This window comes from Zosterops lateralis (assembly GCF_965231275.1).
Source record: "Zosterops lateralis genome assembly, chromosome: 27".
Lineage (NCBI taxonomy): Eukaryota > Metazoa > Chordata > Aves > Passeriformes > Zosteropidae > Zosterops > Zosterops lateralis.
This window is the reverse complement of record NC_139787.1, coordinates 891,773-911,876: the sequence shown is the minus strand read 5'-3', so window position 1 is coordinate 911,876 and position 20,104 is coordinate 891,773. Positions and strand designations below refer to the sequence as shown.

The window sequence follows — 20,104 nt, the reverse complement described above, 5'->3', positions numbered from 1 at the left end:
ACTATGAACGCTGTTGTGAATTTTTGGGGTTTCTGACCATCGTCCCATGGATGTCAGGCCTGGCACAGGGCTCTTTGTCCCCTGTGTCCCAGAGGTCCCTGGCAGTGCCCGGGGGCAGATGGAGCCCTGCTCTGCTGGACTGTGCAGTGCTGCACGGTGCTGAGCAGGCAGGGCCCCAGAGGAGCTGCCTTTCCTTGGGCCTTGGCTCAGCTGTGCCCTGTGGCCATCAGGGCCAGGCGGTGGCCCAGGGCAGGCGCTGCATGGGCAAGGCTGCTGTGGCCCAGGAGGTGGCAGTGGCAGCGTGCCAGCGGGATGAGCATTGCAGGAGGGGCTGATGGTGCAGCTTGGGGCTGCCCAGGAAAGGCAGGAGTCAGCAGCAGCAGCAGCAGCAGCAGCAGAGCCCCGTGGCAGCAGGGAGGAGGCCGGGCCTTGGCCCCGCACACGTGGCCCCAGCACGGGCAGCTCCTGCCCCGCCTCTGCGGCCACCCATAAAAGCGCTGTCCTGGGCCAGGGCTGCATCCACTGCCGCCGCCTGCCTCTGCTCAGCCCAAGGCCAGGTGGGTGCCTGCGGGGCTCTGCCTCCTGGCCCAGGCCCTGCCCAGGGCCCTCCCTGGCCACCAGAGCTGCCGCCACAGCAGCAGAGCCTGTGCTGGCACCAGCCTGGCACGGCCAGCCCCGCCTCAGCCTCCTGCCCAGCAGCAAGGAAAGAAGGAGCCCCTGGGCCGGGACACACGCAGCCAGGCTGGGCACAGGGACTGGGGCAGGCCTTGCCAGGGCTCTGCCTCTGGCCATCAGGGCTCTCAGGGGGCTGCAGGCCACAGGGCCAGGGCTGGCCACGCTGGGCAAGGCTCTGTGCCTTTGGCCCCTCACGCTCTGTGGGAACAGGGCGCTGCTGAACCAGGAGACCCCCGTGTCTCTTCTGAGCCCTGTTTGTGTGAATTCTCTTCCAGCCCCATCTCTGTCACACCAAGATGTCCTGCTACGACCTTTGCCCTCCCAGGAGCAGCGTGGAGCTGTGCCCCCCAAGAACCAGCGTGGCCGTGCCCCAGCCCATCGCTGAGAGCTGCAACGAGCTGTGCGCCCGCCAGTGCCCCGACTCGTCGGCCTTGATCCAGCCGCCGCCCGTGGTGGTCACCTTCCCCGGGCCCATCCTCAGCTCCTTCCCCCAGCAAGCCGTGGTGGGCTCCTCCGGAGCACCGGCCTTTGGCGGCTCCCTGGGGCTGGGCGGCCTCTACGGCGCCGGCGCCACCCAGGCCTCGGGGGGCCTCTGCACCTTTGGCAGAGCCTACGCTGCTCCCGCCTGCAGCCCTTGCGCCTTGCCCCGCTACACCAAGAAGCTCTGGGACACCTGCGGGCCCTGCTAAACTCAACCTCAGTGTCTTTTCTGTCTTTTCGCCATGGAGAAGTCTAGAATCTGTTCATTGCGGTTGTTTCCGTCATTTCTGTTTTCTTTAACACTTTTCTTTTCCTATGCTTCGTGTTCTACTTTGTCTCCAGTTTCAAGATGTAGTCCTTAATGTTCCCTTTTGTGAATTTATTACGTACAGCAATTTCATGTTCTTTCCTTATCTTTGATTTTTATTGTTTATGTATTTATATCAACCTTACTTCCTATCTACATTTATTTAGTTCTGCTTGTTGATGACTGCATGACTTAAAAATCTCAGCTTCATTTTTTTTGAATCTCTTTGTACCTCTCATTTTCCCTTTGTAATCCGTGATTTACTGGTGTCGTTCCTGCAATAAATCTTTTATGCATCGAATTTTTGTGTTGTTTCCATCTCAATATGTTTTATGCGGTTCTGATTATTCACTCAAGGTTTTACCTGCTCTTTACAGAGCTGTTCACTTTGCCCATTCGTGGTTGCTAAAAATCTCTGGAGAGGAAATTTTTTGGGAGTGCTGGAGCCACTCTGAGAGGAGCAACCCGTCCCGGATGACACAAAAGGGAAAGTCAGATCAGGGCAGGGCTGGGTCTGGCCAAACCCAGCGGCTACGAAGGATCTGATCAGGGCTGAGGTGCCTGGCAGCTCCTCCTGCTGTTACTCAGCCCTGGGACATGCACGGCCCATTAAAACAACAAAAATCAGGGAGCAGAAGTCATTAGTCCATGTTTCCCAAGTGCTCTCACAGCCCAGAGGCTCCAGGAAAATCTGTGGAATAGTGGGAGGTTTTCCTCGCAGGAATCCTCTCCTAAAATAAATTTTTTGTCATTCTGAGAGCGCTGAAATCGCGGTGGTTTTAATATAAAAATAGGGAGAGGCAATTGCAGAATCGTGGAATGGTTTGGGTGGGAGGGGATCTTAAAATCATCTTGTTCGTCACCCTGCCATGGACAGGGACATTCCCACCATCCCAGGGGGCTCCAGACTGGCCTTGGGCACTTCCAGGGATGGGGAATACATGGAATATCCCCTGCCAGGGCCTCCTCATGCTCACAGGAAAGAATTTAACCCCAAAATCCCACCTAAATCGCCTCTCTGTCAGTCTGAACCCATCCCCCCTTAAATCCCAACAGTGGAATGAATTAAATCCTGATAATGGAATAAATTAAATCCCAACGGTGGAATAAATTAAATCCCTATAACAGAATAAATTAAATCCCAACAGTGGAATAAATTAAATCCCAATAACAGAATAAATTAAATCCCAACAGTGTAATGAATTAAATCCCAACAGTGGAATACATTAAATCCCAATAATTGAATAAACTTAATCCCAATAATGGATTAAATTTAATGGATGGATGGGGAACACATGGAATATCCCCTGCCAGTGAATTCCTTCCCAAAATCCCACCCAAACCCCTTCCCCCTTGTCCTGTCCCTCCATCCCTGGGGAATTGTCTCTCCCCGTGTCCCTCGTGGCCCCTCCAGGTCCTGCCAGGCCACCCTGAGGTCACCCCAAAGCTCCTCCAGGGCTGGACAATCCCAGCTGTGCCAGCCTTTGCTGCTCCATCCCTGGAATTCCGTCCTGGAGCCTCCTCTGGGCTCTCTCCAGCAGCTCCAGGGGATTTCCCAGGATTGGCAAGAAGTAAAATGAGACTAAACCCAAATCCTTTGTCGCCTGCAGAGGAAATGAAAATATTGAGGCGAACCTGGACCACAATGACCAATCATCAGTGTAAAAATAAGAGAAAATATTTAATTTTCTGGGGGAGGAATGAGAAAAAGGGTCTGTAAAATGACACTAAACCCAAATCTTTTGTCACCTGTAGAGGAAATGAAAATATTGGGGTGAACCTGCACCACAATGACCAATCATCAGTGTAAAAGTAAGAGCAGATATTTAATTTCTGGGAGGATTTCTCAGGAATGACAAGAAGGGTCTGTAAAATGAAACCTAAAAGTTGTGCTCTGAAAAATCACAGAAAAAGGGTAAATAATCACAAATATTTATTTTTTAATGGAAAATATAATTGGAAATAAGACCAACAGAGCAAAGGGAGAATCTTAAATTCACAGAAGATTCAACCACGGATTTGGAAAGATATTTTAATTTTTTTTTTTTAAGAAAGAAAATAAGAGCTGCATTAATTATTAACCCTTGCCTTCCAATGGCACAAAATCATGATTTAATTAAAGGAATGGCAGGCACCACCTTGTTTCCTGCACATTAAAGCAGCTGGGGTTGTGTAAGAGTGAAATGTCTAAATCACTCATGTCGTACAACGCGGAACATTAGTTGGGCTGAACAGCAGCTAATGACTGTTTGTGAAATCATTACAAAGTATTTTTCTCAAGAAGGGCCACAGAGCTCTTGATTAGAGATTGCACCAACAACAGTAAAAAAAAAAAAAAAAACAAAAAAAAAAAAACAACCTTGATCTGCCTCTTTGATTTTTTTTTACCTCAGAATTGGAGTCATAGGATTTGTTTATGGGAACGTTCAGCACCGCCGACCTTTTTTAAAAATGAATTTCATTTCCCACTAAAACTTCTTTAGATAAACAAAGTGATTTTTATGTGGGATCGATTCCAAACCTTTCCTCTCAATGGAAAACTATTGGAGAATCGCTGAGTGTCCTGGATGATCTCAGCAGATACTCATGACCCCTTAAATCCATCTCAGACCAGCAAGATCTCTTTTAATTAGATCTGGGAACGCCATTTATTCCTGGGCAGTCCCTGGAATCAGCTGGTTTCTGCTTCTAATTAATTTATCAGATAATTTTAAAGAGCTATTAAGGAAAAAAAAAAAAAAAAAAAAACGCCCGTGTCAGCCAAAGATGAGTTCTTACAAAATCTTGGAGCAGACAAGGCTCATGACAAGGCTGTAAAGGAAGAAGCAACATGTGGAGTCAGCTCAATGAACACGGCAATAATTCCAGTGAGGTCACTCTAACGATGCCAAGAATTGCCGGCGCCAATTAAGACCAAAAGATTAAAGAAATCAAGATGGTGAAACTGCGACGTCGCACGATAGGAGAATGCGAATGGAATCAGAACTGCCACAAACTCCAAACTTTCATGACTCAAAGCTGGTAAACAATTTTTTTTTTTTTTTTTTTAGGCAGAACTCCCACCCCAAGCAGGATTCCAAACCCTCAGGAATGTTGGGATCCTCTATATAAACTCCAGTGCCCGGGTCCATCCAGACACTTCTGGCAGTTCCTTCACCTTGTGGAGCTTAGTGAGTATAAATCTTTATTTTCTTTCTATTTATTTAATCAATAAATTAGTCTGTACCAAAAGAGTTGTAGAAGATTCCTTTAGGAATGCTGAGGTTTAGAACAGCTTTACATCGTTTCTGTCTGGAATTATTCTTAATGGGAAATGTGATATTTGGGAGTCTGGGTATGAGCACAGAAATTCTGAGGAATTTGAGTGTTCCAAGACAACCAACAGCTTTAAAAAGGCAGAGATTGAAACACTTATTTCAGGTGATTATTTTAGTATTTTATAAAATTCCAGACGTGAATTGAGACCCTTTTCAGGCCCATTCAGTGGAGTCATATTAAACTCTCCTATTTCAAGGAAAGCCACATCTAATTCAAGGCTCTGTCGCCATTTTGGGAAGTTTATGGGAGATGGGATTGAGGTTTTTAAATTGTTCTTCAGGGTAGACATTTCCAAAAGCTGAAAGACACAACCATGTCAGGCCAGAACAAAGATAAGTCTGTGGGGTCTGGTCATTCTGGGGATGGTTTTACACAGGCAGGAATTTTTTGACCGAGGCGCTCAACGGGCAGCGCCTTGATCGCCTCATGTCGATCGAGGCTGAACATAAAAACCGCAACACAGTGACCTCACTCATTTTGAGTTTTCCTCACCAACATCCCGTTCTTATAGTTTGTTGCCTCCATTTGCAGAAAACCAATCTCCAAACTCGCCAACATGTCCTGCTACGACATTTGCCCCCCAAGAACCAGCGTGGCCGTGCCCCAGCCCATCGCTGAGAGCTGCAACGAGCTGTGCGCCCGCCAGTGCCCCGACTCGTCGGCCTTGATCCAGCCGCCGCCCGTGGTGGTCACCTTCCCCGGGCCCATCCTCAGCTCCTTCCCCCAGCAAGCCGTGGTGGGCTCCTCCGGAGCACCGGCCTTTGGCGGCTCCCTGGGGCTGGGCGGCCTCTACGGCGCCGGCGCCACCCAGGCCTCGGGGGGCCTCTGCACCTTTGGCAGAGCCTACGCTGCTCCCGCCTGCAGCCCTTGCGCCTTGCCCCGCTACAGCAAGAAGCTCTGGGACACCTGCGGGCCCTGCTAGAGCCGCCACAGCCCGGCCCAAACACCCGTGGCCGCCTCAGCCCGGCAGGGACAAGCTGAGCTCTGCACAAGCTGCCCTGGCCTCCTGCAGCCCGGGACACCCGCCCTGCCTGGGGCCTGCCCGCCCTCCCTCTCACTGCCTTATCTCCCCTTCTTAATGAAATAAAATTTTCTTGCATCCAATTCCTGTCTCTTTGCCTCCTTTTCCCAAATCATGAAGGCCCAAGGGATTTGGCCAAGTGCAGAACTCCAGGCACCACCTTCCCGCACAAGAGTGAATGTTCCCCCAAAGAAAAAAATACAGGATAAATGAAAACCACAGAGACTTTTGTGCAGCACAAACAGGGGTTTATTGTAGAGAGAAGAGCCAAAGCTGAGTGCAGGGAATCCAGGCAGTTCCAGGGGCTGCAGGGGATGGATGCAGGAGGCGTGCTCTGGGAGCAGAGCCTGGCTGGGGACCAGGATACAGCCAGGGCATGGAGGGAGCAGGATACAGCCAGGGCATGGAGGGAGCAGGGTACAGCCAGGGCATGGAGAGCTTAGAGAATTCTCAGGGGATGGAGAGCTCAGGGCATTCCCCAGGGCATGGAGGGCTCAAGGCACAGAGGGAATGGAGGGCTCAGGGCATTCCCAGGTCATGGAGGGCTCAAGGCACACCCTGAGCACTCCTGGGCACACTCAGCTGACACTGCCCGTGGCTCCTGCCCTGTGTTGTCCCCACGGCCCATCCCGGGCTCCAGGGCTGCCACTGCCTCTGGGGGGCTTTAGAAAACCCCACAGCTGCCGCGGCGGGACCTGCCCCATCTCTGGAAGCCGGGCAGGGAATAGCCCAGGCCCCGTGGGGAGAAGCCGGAGTTGTAGGACCTCCCATAATTGCCAAAGGAACCCCCATAGCCCCCAGAGTAGCCCCCATAGCCCCCCTGGGAGCCCCCATAGCCCCCAGAGTAACCCCCATAGCCCCCAAAGGGGCTCCCATAGGAGCCCCCATAGCCAATGTCACCTCCATAACCCAGGGAACGGCCGTAGCCTGAGAAACCCCCATATCCTCCCTGGGAGCCCCCATAGCCCTGGGAGCCCCCAAATCCAAGGGAACTCCCATAGTCCCGGGTGCCCCCATAGCCTGAGAAACCCCCATAGCCTGGGTATCCCTCATAACCTCTGGACCCAAAGGAGCCCCCATAGCCCCCCTGAGAACCTCCAGACCCAAAGGAGCCCCCATAGCCCCCCTGGGAACCTCCATAAGGTCCCCACCCAAAGGAACCCCCATAACCAGAGGAGCCCCTCAAATAGCCCTGAGAGCCCCCATAACCCCCCAGCCCAAAGGAGCCCGGGGAGCTGCGGGAACTGAAGGAACGCTCAGGCAACACTGGGAACGACGACGACACGATGCTGTCCTGGGGAAAGGTGCTGAGCACGGGGCCAGGGATGGTCACCACCACCGGCGGGGGCAGGATCAGCGCTCTGGACTCGGGGCACTGCTGCACACACGGCTCGTTGTAGCTCTGGGCGATGGGCTGAGGGCAGCTCACGGCGCACGACTCGCTGGGGCAGGACATCCTTCTGGGCTGGGAGGCTGCAGTGTACAGCAGAAAGGGTTAAATTGGCTGGGAGGAATCAAAATTAAACTCTGTGCATTAAATATCCAATAAATTCAAAGATTGTATGAAATAAAATCTCATTGTTGTGTCCACTCCGCCTCTAACCTTCCTCTCACCACCATCACCCTTGCAACACAAATTCTGTGCTAAATTAAATTCTGGATAAATTAAGCAAAGGTTTCAGATCCAGAAGTTTCCACCTGTGCTTTCCCATGGAGAATGTGAGAGCCCAGAGTTCATTGCTTTCCTCCTCTGGCCACAGAAATCACATTCTGGACTCTGTTCTGCTGTCAAGATCCCCGAGATGTCACGGACAGATGAAAACATCTGGTGTCATCTCTGGCGAATCCCACATTTTTACACTGTGACAAATCTGGGTTTATCTCTATAAATTTATTAAGACCAGCAGGAATTTAGCAACGTATCTATAGGAAGTTCAGAAGTCTCAGACACAAAACAGCAATTTTTGTAGTTTCATATCCTTTCCCAAGTAATCCTCAACTTCCAAACCAAAAAAATTTCCCATTATGGAACAAATATTCAAATATTTTTAAATTTTACGGTGACTACAATGCCTGGGAAATGGTTATTCCAAGTGGCGTGATGAAAATTCACATTTTATTCTAAATCTGGAATAAAATTTAGAATTTTTATTCTAAAACAGCCCTCCGAGACCCACAGTTTTCAAATCTCCCAATCAAAAATGGGAATTGGATGGGGAAAAAAAGAGAAAAAAAAGAAGGATAGAGAAGGACAGAGGAGCTCAGACTTACCCTGTGGAAATCTAGCAACGTATCTATAGGAAGTTCAGAAGTCTCAGACACAAAGCAGCAATTTTTGTAGTTTCATATCCTTTCCCAAGTAATCCTCAACTTCCAAAGCAGAAAATTTTCCCATTATGGACCAAATATTCAAATATTTTTAATTTTAAAGTCATGCATTGGATCTAAAATGCCTGAGAAATGGTTATTCCAAGTGGCGTGATGAAAATTCATATTTTATATTATAACAGCCCTCTGAGACCCACAGTTTTTAAATCTCCCAATCAAAAATTGGATTGGATGGGGGAAAAAAAAGAGGAAAAAAAGAAGGATAGAGAAGGATAGAGGAGCTCAAATCCGACTTACCCTGTGGAAATCTAGCAACGTATCTACAGGAAGTTAAGAAGTCTCAGACACAAAACAGCAATTTTTGTAGTTTCATATCCTTTCCCAAGTAGCCCTCAGCTTCCAAACTAGAAAATTTTCCCATTATGGACCAAATATTCAAATATTTTTACATTTTACAGTCACTAAAATGCCTGGGAAATGGTTATTCCAAGTGACATGATGAAAATTCACATTTTATTCTAAATCTGGGATAAAATTTAGAATTTTTATTCTAAAACAGCCCTCCTAGACCCACAGCTTTCAAATCTCCCGATCAAAAATTGGAATTGGATGGGGAAAAAAAAAAAAGAAAAAAAAAAGGATAGAGAAGGATAGAGAAGGTCGGATCAGACTTACCCTGTTCTCACCGCGGCGAATAACTCAGGAGACGCGGATGGCGAGTCTGGGAGAGGTGGCAGCTTTTATACCCTCCCCAAAGTGCTTACAAAGGGCAAAAAACACCCTCCTTGTCCCACACGCAAAAAAACAACCCTTGCACGGAGGGATTTAATTCTGCTGGCTTTGCACTTGCCACTCCCCACACGGGCGTGAGGCGATGTCAGGACAGACTTGAGGGCATCGGAGCTGGTGAATGATGAGGTGATAATCCCCATCGTGAGCACTGACTGTCTTTGGAGGTTCGATGAGTTCACCTTCATTGGTTTCGTCTTTTTTTTTTAAAACCGGCGGGTTTTTTTAAGTGACTCTTAAGTGAAAATCCGCGGGAGATGCGCGGAAAGGGTGAGACGGGCATCGAAAATGGAGAGAATAATTGATTGTCTCTAAATTTAGAAATGTGAGGGGGTTTGGGGATCTTTTTTTGTAGTCCCAACACCATGAATTGATCAATAATTCCAAGGTGGGTTCCATTGCTCTGTTCCCTGCTGGCTTTAGAAAATAAAAATGATATCAATTATCTCCAAAGGCGTTGGAAAGGTGAAGGGTTTTGGGATTTGTGTTTGCAGTTCAAACATAATGAATTGCTCAACAATTCCGAGGTGGGTTTCATTGCTCCATTCCCTGCTGGCTTTGGAAAATAAAAATAATATCAATTATCTCCAAAGGCTTTGGAAATTGAAGGGTTTTTTGGGATCTGTGTTTGCAGCTCAAACACCATGAATCGTTCAACAATTCCAAGGTTGGTTGCATTGCTCCGTTCCCTGCTGGCTTTGGAAAATAAAAATAATATCAATTATCTCCAAGGGCTTTAGAAACGTGAAGGGTTTTAGGATTTGTGTTTGTAGCTCAAACATAGTGAATTGCTCGACAATTCCAAGGTGGGTTTCATTGCTCCATTCCCTGCTGACTTTGGAAAAAATATCAATTATCTCCAAAGGCTTTAGAAATGTGAAGGGGTTTTGGGATTTGTGTTTGTAGTACCAACACCATGAATTATTCAACAATTCCAAGGTGGGTTCCATTGTTCCATTCCCCGCTGCCTTTGGAAGGTCACGGAGGCCGGCGACGCTTCCAGGATGTTCCAGAACCTTCCAGGACCCGTGAGAGGCTTTGTGAACACCCCCTGGAAATTCACATTTTTGGTGCGTTAGACACGAAATGACAGAAATGTCAGAACCCAAAGCTGACTGACCCAGGGCTCGGCGTCATGAGGCCAAATTTCACGGACGAAATATTTACAGCTGAGAATCCAAGAGCTAATCCAAATCCTAAAGATTTTAGAACATCAGTTTCAGACCCTTTTTTTTTTTTTTTTTTGCAGAACGTTGATAGCTAAGCCTGAAAATTCAGATAATTTTCAACCAGGCTTTTATTTCTCTCTTAAAATTTAAGATATTTCAGCAAAACTTAAAATTTAAGATATTTCAGCTGCCTCATAAATTAAGGAGAAGCTGCACCCAACGTGCCAGACGATTTACTTGTCATAATCATCCCAAACACGTAGTTAATGGTTAAGAAAATAAAGAATTCGATATCGTGAATGAAAATTGAATCATTGCCAGCGCTGAAATGATTAATCAGAGGCTGATTAAGGAATCAAGAGGAGTGACATTGATTGATACTTTTTAAATTGTGCTGTTTCATAACACGGGAGCTCCTAACTCGGAATAAATCCTCGTAACTCCCGGCCTTCGTTTTAATAGGATAATAACAGAAATTAATGAGTATTTGTGAGGCAGCTTAAAGTCATTATCCTCTCATTATCAGCAAATCCTGATGACACTTCACAAGCAGAGCTATTTTACAATTTAGAGGTAATTTATTGCCTCTCTTTTGCAATGTCATAAAATTAGGGAAGAGTTGCCGGAGGAAAGAAAAAGAAATAACTGCGCGGGATGTCGCGGACTTGTCGTAATAAAATATGTCTTTATTTATTAGTGCTTTATTAAATTCTCTTTTTTTTTTTTCTGTAGTGGTCAGTTCTTCGGGGGTGGGGGAAAAAAATTAAGGTTTTTAATATATTTATAACTGAAATTCTGGAAGTCAAGGTTTCAAATGAAATTGTGGAATGTTTGGAATTATCTTTAGGCCGAGGCCTCTTATGGCTGTACCAATTTTTGCTTCCTTGGGCATGGATTTATAGACTCATCCTAATAAAAAAAAAAAAATATATATATATATATATATTTTTACTACTTTATTAAATTCTCTCTTTTTTTTTAGTAGTGGTGGTCAGTACTTCAGGGTGGGGGGGGAAAGAAAATTAATATTTTTTATGTATTTTCTGGAAGTCAAGGTTTCAAACGAAGTTGGGGAATGTTTGGAATGAGCTTTAGGCCTCTTACGGCTGTACCAATTATCTGCCTCCTTGAGGACAGATTTATAGATGTCCACTCATCCACAGGGAGAATTTGTGTCCTCTCAGAGCCACAACTTCAGGTCCAGTCGGGTGAATTCCACCTGGTGAAGGCGGCACCACCAAATTCACCCTGGGAGAATTTGCCATTAAAACATCCCAACAAAACGTGACATTAAAATTGGACTGAAGCAGGACTGGCTCCACACCATGGAAGAATTTGCCATTAAAACATCCCAACAAAATGTGACATTAAAATTGGACTGAAGCGGGACTGGGCTCCAAACCATGGGAGAATTTGCCATTAAAACGTCCCAACGAAACGTGACATTAAAATTGGACCAAAGCAGGACTGGGCTCCAAACCATGGGAGAATTTACCGTTAAAACCATCCCAACAAAAACGTGACAACATTAAAATTGGACCAAAGCAGGACTGGGCTCTAAACCTTGGGAGAATTTGCCATTAAAACGCCCCAAACAAAATGTGACATTAAAACTGGACAGAAGTGGGACTGGCTCCACACCATGGGAGAATTTGCCATTAAAACGGCCCAAGAAAACATGACAACATTAAAATTGGACTGAAGTGGGACTGGGCTCTAAACCTTGGGAGAATTTACCATTAAACCATCCCAACAAAAAATGTGACATTAAAATTGGACCGAAGCAGGACTGGGCTCCAAACCATGGGGGAATTTGCCATTAAAATGCCCCAATAAAACGTGACATTAAAATTGGGACTGAAGGTGGACTGGGCTCCAAACCATGGGAAGATTTGCCATTAAAACATCCCAACAAAAAACGTGACATTAAAATTGGACTGAAGCAGGACTGGGCTCCAAACCATGGGAGAATTTGCCATTAAAACGCCCCAACAAAACATGACATTAAAATTGGGACTGAAGTGGGACTGGGCTCCAAACCATGGGAGAATTTACCATTAAAACGTCCCAACAAAACCGTAACAACATAAAAATCAGACTGTCTTTGATCAATGACTCCGTGACCAGCCCCAAAGCTCCCCAAACCCCCCGAAACTGGCCTCAGAGGGAGCTGATTGCCATCAGCGGTTGTGTCACAGCCACGCGAGTTTGGGAGGGACAGTGCTGAGGCGACAGAATCCGAGCACCCGCTGCCGCCTTGGTTTTGTAATAAACGAGGACAGGGTGGGTTGGAGGAGGGTATAAAAGCTCACGGATCACCCACAGCTCTCCATCAGCTTCTCTTGTTCCCATCCCTGCAGAGAACAAGGTAAGTGGTGTCGTCATCCTCGTAAAATCTGAATTATTGCGTAAAGTCAATGAGACTTTTTTTTTTTTTCCCCCCTCTTCCTCCTGTCTTCTTCTTCTTCTTGGCTTCTTCTTCTTGGCTTCTTCTTCTTGGCTTATTTCTCGCGGGTCTTAACAGCTTTCAGTGAATCTTTGCCACAGGTTGATGCTGATTTCTTTAATTTATCCCGTAATTTATTCTGTAAAATATAATTTTACAGAATTTATCTTGCAAGGGTGATGGTGGTGAGAGGAAGGTTAAAGGCGGAGTGGACACAATAATGAGATTTATTTCATACAATCTTTGAATTTCTCAGTTATTTCAGGCACAGAGTTTAATTTTGATTCCTCTCAGCCAAACATAATGAGATTTGTCACAGTGTAAAAATGTGGGATTCGTCAGAGATGACACCAGATGTTTTCATCTGTCTGTGACATCTCGGGGATCTTGACAGCAGAAGAGAGTCCAGAATGTGATTTCTGTGGCCAGAGGAGGAAAGCAATGAACTCTGAGCTCTCACATTCTCCATGGGAAAGCACAGGTGGAAACTTCTGGATCTGAAATCTTCGCTTAATTTATCCAGAATTTAATTTAGCACAGAATTTGTGTTGCAAGGGCGTTGGTGATGAGAGGAAGGTTAGAGGCAGAGTGGACACAACAATGAGATTTATTTCATGCAATCTTTGAATTTATTAGATATTTAATGCACAGAGTTTAATTTTGATTCCTCCCAGCCAATTTAACCCTTTCTGCTGTACACTGCAGCCTCCCAGCCCAGAAGGATGTCCTGCCCCAGCGAGTCGTGCGCCGTGAGCTGCCCTCAGCCCATCGCCCAGAGCTACAACGAGCCGTGTGTGCAGCAGTGCCCCGAGTCCAGAGCGCTGATCCTGCCCCCGCCGGTGGTGGTGACCATCCCTGGCCCCGTGCTCAGCACCTGCCCCCAGGACAGCATCGTGTCGTCGTCGTTCCCAGTGTTGCCTGAGCGTTCCTTCAGTTCCCGCAGCTCCCCGGGCTCCTTTGGGCTGGGGGGTTATGGGGGCTCTCAGGGCTATTTGAGGGGCTCCTCTGGTTATGGGGGTTCCTTTGGGTGGGGACCTTATGGAGGTTCCCAGGGGGGTTATGGGGGCTCCTTTGGGTCTGGGGGTTCCCAGGGGGGCTATGGGGGCTCCTTTGGGTCTGGGGGTTCCCAGGGGGGCTATGGGGGCTCCTTTGGGTCTGGGGGTTCCCAGGGCTATGGGGGCTCCTTTGGGTTGAGGGGCTCCCGTGGTTATAGAGGCTCCTTTGGGTCTGGAGGTTATGGGGGCTCCCGGAGCTATTTGGGCTCCTCTGGCTATGGGGGCTCCTTTGGCAATGGGGGCTTCTCAGGACTTGGGGGCTCCCAGGGCTTTGGGGGCTCCTCAGGCTACGGCCGTTCCCTGGGTTATGGAGGTGACATTGGCTATGGGGGCTCCCAGGGGGGCTATGGAGGCTACTCTGGGGGCTATAGGAGCTCTCAGGGAGGGTATGGTGGCTCCCAGGGGGGCTATGGGGGCTCCCAGGGGGGCTATGGGGGTTCCTTTGGGGGCTATGGGGGCTCCTGTGACAATTGCGGGTGGTCCTACAACTCCAGCTTCTCCCCACGGGGCCTGGGCTATTCCCTGCCCGGCTTCCAGAGATGGGGCAGGTCCCGCCGCGGCAGCTGTGGGGTTTTCTAAAGCCCCCCAGAGGCAGTGGCAGCCCTGGAGCCCGGTATGGGCCGTGGGGACAACACAGGGCAGGAGCCACGGGCAGTGTCAGCTGAGTGTGCCCAGGAGTGCTCAGGGTGTGCCTTGAGCCCTCCGTGACCTGGGAATGTCCTCAGCTCTCCATGCCCTGGGAATACCCTGAGCCCTCCATCCATGGGGAATTCCCTGAGCCCTCCATGCCCTGGGAATTCCCTGAGCCCTTCATGCCCTGGCTGTATCCTGGTCCTTCCATGCTCTGGGAAATACCCAGTGTCCTCCATGCCTTGGGAATGCCCTGAGCCCTCCATCTCCTGGGAATGCCCTGAGCCCTTCATCCCCCTGAGCCCTCCATGCCCTGGGAATATCCTACGCCCTCCATCCATGGGGAATTCCCTGAGCCTCCATGCCCTGGGAATGCCCTGAGCCCTCCATCTCCTCAGGAATGCTTGGTTCCTCCATCCCCTGGGAATGTCCTGCGCCCTCCATGCCCTGGGAAATATCCTGAGCCCTCCATGCCCTGGGAATGGCCTGAGCCCTCCATATCCTGGGAATGCCCTGAGCCTTCCATGCCCTGGGAATGCCCTGGTCCCTCCATCTCCTGGCTGTGTCCTGGTCCCTCCATCCCCTGCCTGTATCCTGGTCCCTCCATGCCCTGGGGAATACCCTGAGCTCTCTATCCATGGGAATACCCTGAAGTGTCCATCCATGGGGAATATCCTGAGCCCTCCATGCCTTGGGAATACCCTGAGCCCTCGATGCCCTGGGAATTCTCTAGGCTCTCCATCCCCTGGCTGTATCCTGGTCCCTCCATCCCCTGGCTGTATCCTGGTCCCTCCATCCCCTGGCTGTGTCCTGGTCCCTCCATCCCCTGTCTGTGTCCTGCTCCCTCCATCCCCTGGCTGTATCCTGGTCCCTCCATCCCCTGGCTGTATCCTGGTCCCTCCATCCCCTGGCTGTATCCTGGTCCCTCCATCCCCTGGCTGTGTCCTGCTCCCTCCATCCCCTGGCTGTGTCCTGGTCCCTCCATCCCCTGGCTGTATCCTGGTCCCTCCATCCCCTGGCTGTGTCCTGGTCCCTCCATCCCCTGGCTGTGTCCTGGTCCCTCCATCCCCTGGCTGTGTCCTGCTCCCTCCATCCCCTGGCTGTGTCCTGCTCCCTCCATCCCCTGGCTGTGTCCTGGTCCCTCCATGCCCTGGCTGTATCCTGGTCCCCAGCCAGGCTCTGCTCCCAGAGCACGGCTCCTCCATCCCCTGCAGCCCCTGGATCCGCCTGGATTCCCCGCACTCAGCTTTTGCTCTTCTCTCTGACAATAAACCCCTGTTTGTGCTGCACAAAAGTCTCTGTGGTTTTTATTTATCCTTTTATTTTTTTTCCTCCTGCAGTAAAACTCCCCAGTGTGCTGAGGGTTCCTTTTCACAGGAAAGGAACTCTGCCCTGCCTTTAAAAACATGAAATGGGAGTTTAATTGTGGCACTTAACTCGATGTCCAGGAATGTTTATTTAGCAATTTGTCCATCATTATCTTCCCCCTGGAGGTTCTGAGTAATCCTGAGGATTCCTGGGTTGACACCCCAAAGGGCCCCTCAGTCACCACCACAACCTTGAGCAGGTAATTAAAACATAATTTCAGGGTTTTTCTAAACCAGCAGGGCAATAAAGGGAGAATGAAACCTAAGTTTTTGTTTTATTTGTTGGGTTTTAAATGTTCTGCCTGAGGAAGGGAAGCTTGACCTGATGTCACCTTCCAGTGTGTGAATGAGCCAACAAAAATAGGGGAAGAAATTAATTCAAAAGGCCTGGAGGGACAAGACAAGGGTTGGGATTTATGGAGAGGAGGTTTAGATGGGATGTTGGGGATGAATTAAATAAAGTTTTGTTTGTAAAGCTGCTTCAGCTTTCCCACGTCTTTTCCCCTATTTGTTGTCAGCCAGGTGTGATTATTTATTATTTATTTACGGAAATTAGTTATTATTTATTTACAGAAATGAGACAAAAGGGAATGAGATGAAAGGGAAAATATTCCCTGTCAAAAACCAAAACCAACCAACCAAACAAAAAAAACCCACACACACACTAAAAAAACAACAAAAAACAAACAAACAAAAAAACCCCAACAAACAAACAATGAAAACCAAAAAAAAACCACAAAAAAACCAACCAACCAACCAACCAACCAAAAAAAACCCAAAAACAAACAAAAAAAAACCAAATGCAAAAAAAAAACCAAAACCCCCCCCCCAAAAATAAACAGAAAAACTCCAACAAAACAAAACAAAACAAAACAAACCCCAAAAAAGGATATTACTCATTATTTATATTTATCTATGATTACCTCCTCAGTAATTAGCATGGTATAATTTAAATAATTTAAATAATTTAAATACAGACCTGTTTGGTGCTCACAATTCATGCATAGGAAAATTTCTCCCAGAGAAAGATCCAAAGAGGAAAAGAGAGAAAGAAAACAAACACTGCAAACCACAAATCGTGATGCGCCATCTATTTAATAAGCAAGAAGTGAAATTAAAAAAAAAAAATAAAATTTACGCAGCATAAAAAAGCAGAAGGGTTGAATACGGATTAATGTTAACCATGAATTAAAATTAACCACAGATTAAAATTAACTGTAAATTAAAATTAATTGGACACAATTTTATACTTTTCTTATTCCATAACGATTCCTCTTAATCATTAAACCCCATTGGTTCTACCCAAGGAACAACGATCCTCGTGATTCTTGCTTAAGATTCTGCTTTGAGAGAATAATCATATTTAATTATCCAATTAACATTACAATTAACAATAATATCATTTATTGTACTGATGATTGTACAGGCACAGATCCTCCTGACCTCACTTTATCCTCAAGGCCTGTGGACTTTATTAAGAATCACCATCGTCCCCCATCCCTTCTCTCTCCCATTCCCTAAATAAATTTATATTTGATTTGGTTAAAACAACAGCACGGAAATAACATCCTGATTGTAGTGAAGTCAACGTTTCATTCTCGGGTCCTGCTACCTCAGAAATAATTTTAACTCCATACTGTCATTTGGGATTTGGGGATTTGGGATTTGAGGATTTGGGGGTTTGGGGGTTTGGGGGTTTGGGATTTGGGGATTTGGGATTTGAGGATTTGGGATTTGGGGGTTTGGGATTTGGGATGGGGGATTTGTGTTATTGTAGGAAAGAACACACAATCACGGAATTATTGGGTGAGGCGTTTTATTGAGAGCTCTGGGAGCTGGAGGGATCCAGGACTCGGATTTTGGCTCCACCAGACGTTCAAAATTGACACAATTTTATACTTTTCTTATTTCATAACGATTCCTCTTAATCATTAAACCCCATTGGTTCTACCCAAGGAACAACGATCCTCGTGATTCTGATTTGAGAGAATAACCATATTTATTATCAAATTAACATTACAATTGACAATAATATAATTTATTGTACTGATGATTGTACAGGTACAGATCCTCCTGACCTCACTTTATCCTCAAGGCCTGTGGACTTTATTAAGAATCACCATCGTCCCCCACCCTTTCTCCCTTATTCTCTACACAAAATTATATTTGATTTGGTTAAAACAATTTGGTTAAAACAATTTGGTTAAAACAATGGAAATAACATCCTGGTTTCAGTGAAGCCAACATCTCATTTTCAGACCCTGCTACCTCAGAAATAATTTTAACCCTCAGAAACAATTTTAACCCTCAGAAACAATTTTTAAACCATCACAAGCTTTGAGGGGTCAACAAGAAGCCACAAGTCGCGGGGCCGGGATCGCGACTTTCCACCTCCAGCTCATTCCCATCCCCAGCCCATCCTGAACTTCCCTCAAGGCCCACAACGGTTGGAACGCCGGCTGGACCTGCCATAAAAACCCCCCAAACCCGAATACCCCAAACTAGAGAGCCCTGAAGAGCTCCCAGAAGAGATTGGGACTCCTCCGGCGCTCAAAACATCCCCGACGGCGGCCGAGGCCGAAGATCCCACGGCGGTGTTTTGGGGGAAGGAGCTGAGGATGGGTCCTGGCAGGGTGACCACCACGGGAGAGGGTTGGATGATGTAGGTGGAGTCCTGGCACTGCCGGACACAGGGCTCGTTGCAGCTGTTGGCCAGCGGGGTGGGGCCGCAGGAGGTCGGGGCGCAGAGGTCGTAGCAGGACATGGTTGTGGTCGTGGAAGAGTTCTGGAAGAGAAGGGGTTAAAAATGAAGTTCACCACATTGGTAAATGAGGAATCTCAAAATTTTTTGAGCTTGAGCTCTTCCCAAAAGAAACTTTTCAATGGTTTTTATTTTTCCCCAAAACAACTTTGTGTGGACAATATTCCATAGCCCTGGTTTGGTGCCCAGGACATGGTTGTGGGTCACGGGGAGTTCTGGAAGAGAAGGGGTTAAAAACCCAGGTTCTTCTCATTGGTAAATGGGGAATCTCAATATTTTCTAAGCCTTAGTTCTTTCCAAGAGAAGCTTTTCAATGGTTTTTATTTTTTCCCAAAACAACCTTTGTGTGGACAATATTCCGTAGCCCTGGTTTGGTGCCCAGGACATGGTTGTGGGTCACGGGGAGTTCTGGAATGGAAAGGGTTAAAAAAATTAGATTCACCACCTTGGTAAATGTGGAATCTCAATATTTTCTGAGCTTGAGCTCTTCCCAAGATTAATTTTTCAATGGTTTTTATTTTTCCCCAAAACAACTTTATGTGGACAATATTCCGTAGCCCTGGTTTGGTGCCTGAGATGGTTTTTTTTTTGGTTTTCTGAAATTCCCAAAAGAAAATTTTAAACAGTTTTCTTTTTTCCCCAAAACAAACTTTGTGTGGACAATATTTCGTAGCCCTGGTTTGGTGCCCAGGACATGGTTGTGGTCGTGGGGAGTTCTGGAAGAGAAAGAGTTAAAAAAATAAGGTTGGTCTCCTTGGTAAACGCAGAATTCTAATATTTTCTGAGCTTGAGCTCTTCCCAAGATAAATTTTTCAATGGTTTTTATTTTTCCCCAAAACAACTTTATGTGGACAATATTCCGTAGCCCTGGTTTGGTGTCCAGGACATGGTTGTGGTCTCAGGGAGTTCTGGAATGGAAAGGGTTAAAAAAACCAGGTTTGTCTCCTTCGTAAACACGGAATTCCAATATTTTTTGAGTTTGAGCTCTTCCCAAAATAAACTTTTCAATGGTTTTTATTTTTCCCCAAAATAACTTTGTGTGGACAATATTTCGTAGCCCTGGTTTGGAGCCCAGGACATGGTTGTGGTCTCAGGGAGTTCTGAAATGGAAAGGGTTAAAAAAAATGAAGTTCGTCTCATTGGTAAATGCGGAATTTCAGTATTTTTTGAGCCTGAGCTGTTCCCATAAGAAACTTTTCAACGGTTTTTATTTTTCTCCAAAATAACATTGTGTGGACAATATTCCGTAGCCCTGGTTTCGTACCTGAGGTGTTTTTGGTTTTCTGAAATTCTTTTTACCAGAAAATTTTCTGTAAATGAGAGAAGCGTTTTTGTAAACTGAAATTTTGTTTTCATTCCTTTTCCTGGGAGGGATTTTCTTCTTGACGTCCCTCTGGTCTGAGCAATGTGGTTGAAAAATTTTGTCTTTGTTTCACCAATCAAATTAATCTGTATAGAATAATATAAAAGGGAGACACATCCCAAAAAAGGAAACAAAATAAAATAAAGTAAAATAAAATAAAGTAAAATAAAGTAATGTAAAATAAAATAAAATAAAATAAAATAAAATAAAATAAAATATAGTAAAATAAAATAAAATAAAATAAAATAAAGTAAAATATAGTAAAGTAAAATAAAATAAAATAAAATAAAATAAAGTAAAATAAAATAAAAATAATATAAAATAAAATACAATAAAAACAAAACAAAATAAAATACAATAAAATAGAGTAAATTAAAATTAAATTAAATTAAAAT

The 20,104-nt window shown here is 46.5% G+C and overlaps 4 protein-coding genes across 4 annotated transcripts; 2 read left to right on the top strand and 2 right to left on the bottom strand.

Annotated features, from left to right (window-relative positions):
- Positions 1-971: 971 nt before the first annotated feature.
- On the top strand, positions 972-1,364 carry LOC310919615 (feather keratin 4-like; the record flags this gene model as incomplete). Its single annotated transcript, XM_083879043.1, has 1 exon — positions 972-1,364. One exon carries the CDS (start codon positions 972-974, stop codon positions 1,362-1,364), a length of 393 nt encoding a protein of 130 aa, XP_083735169.1.
- A 3,972-nt stretch (positions 1,365-5,336) lies between these two features.
- Positions 5,337-5,702, top strand: LOC310919628 (scale keratin-like; the record flags this gene model as incomplete). Its single annotated transcript, XM_083879055.1, has 1 exon — positions 5,337-5,702. The coding sequence occupies one exon, from the start codon at positions 5,337-5,339 to the stop codon at positions 5,700-5,702; it is 366 nt and encodes a 121-aa protein (XP_083735181.1).
- Positions 5,703-6,465: 763 nt separating this feature from the next.
- Positions 6,466-9,061, bottom strand: LOC310919466 (uncharacterized protein; the record flags this gene model as incomplete). The annotated part of the gene is made up of 2 exons (XM_083878833.1): positions 6,466-7,274; positions 8,980-9,061. The coding sequence occupies 2 exons, from the start codon at positions 9,059-9,061 to the stop codon at positions 6,466-6,468; spliced, it is 891 nt and encodes a 296-aa protein (XP_083734959.1).
- An 8,955-nt stretch (positions 9,062-18,016) lies between these two features.
- Positions 18,017-18,349, bottom strand: LOC310919465 (feather beta keratin-like; the record flags this gene model as incomplete). Its single annotated transcript, XM_083878832.1, has 1 exon — positions 18,017-18,349. One exon carries the CDS (start codon positions 18,347-18,349, stop codon positions 18,017-18,019), a length of 333 nt encoding a protein of 110 aa, XP_083734958.1.
- Positions 18,350-20,104: the final 1,755 nt, after the last annotated feature.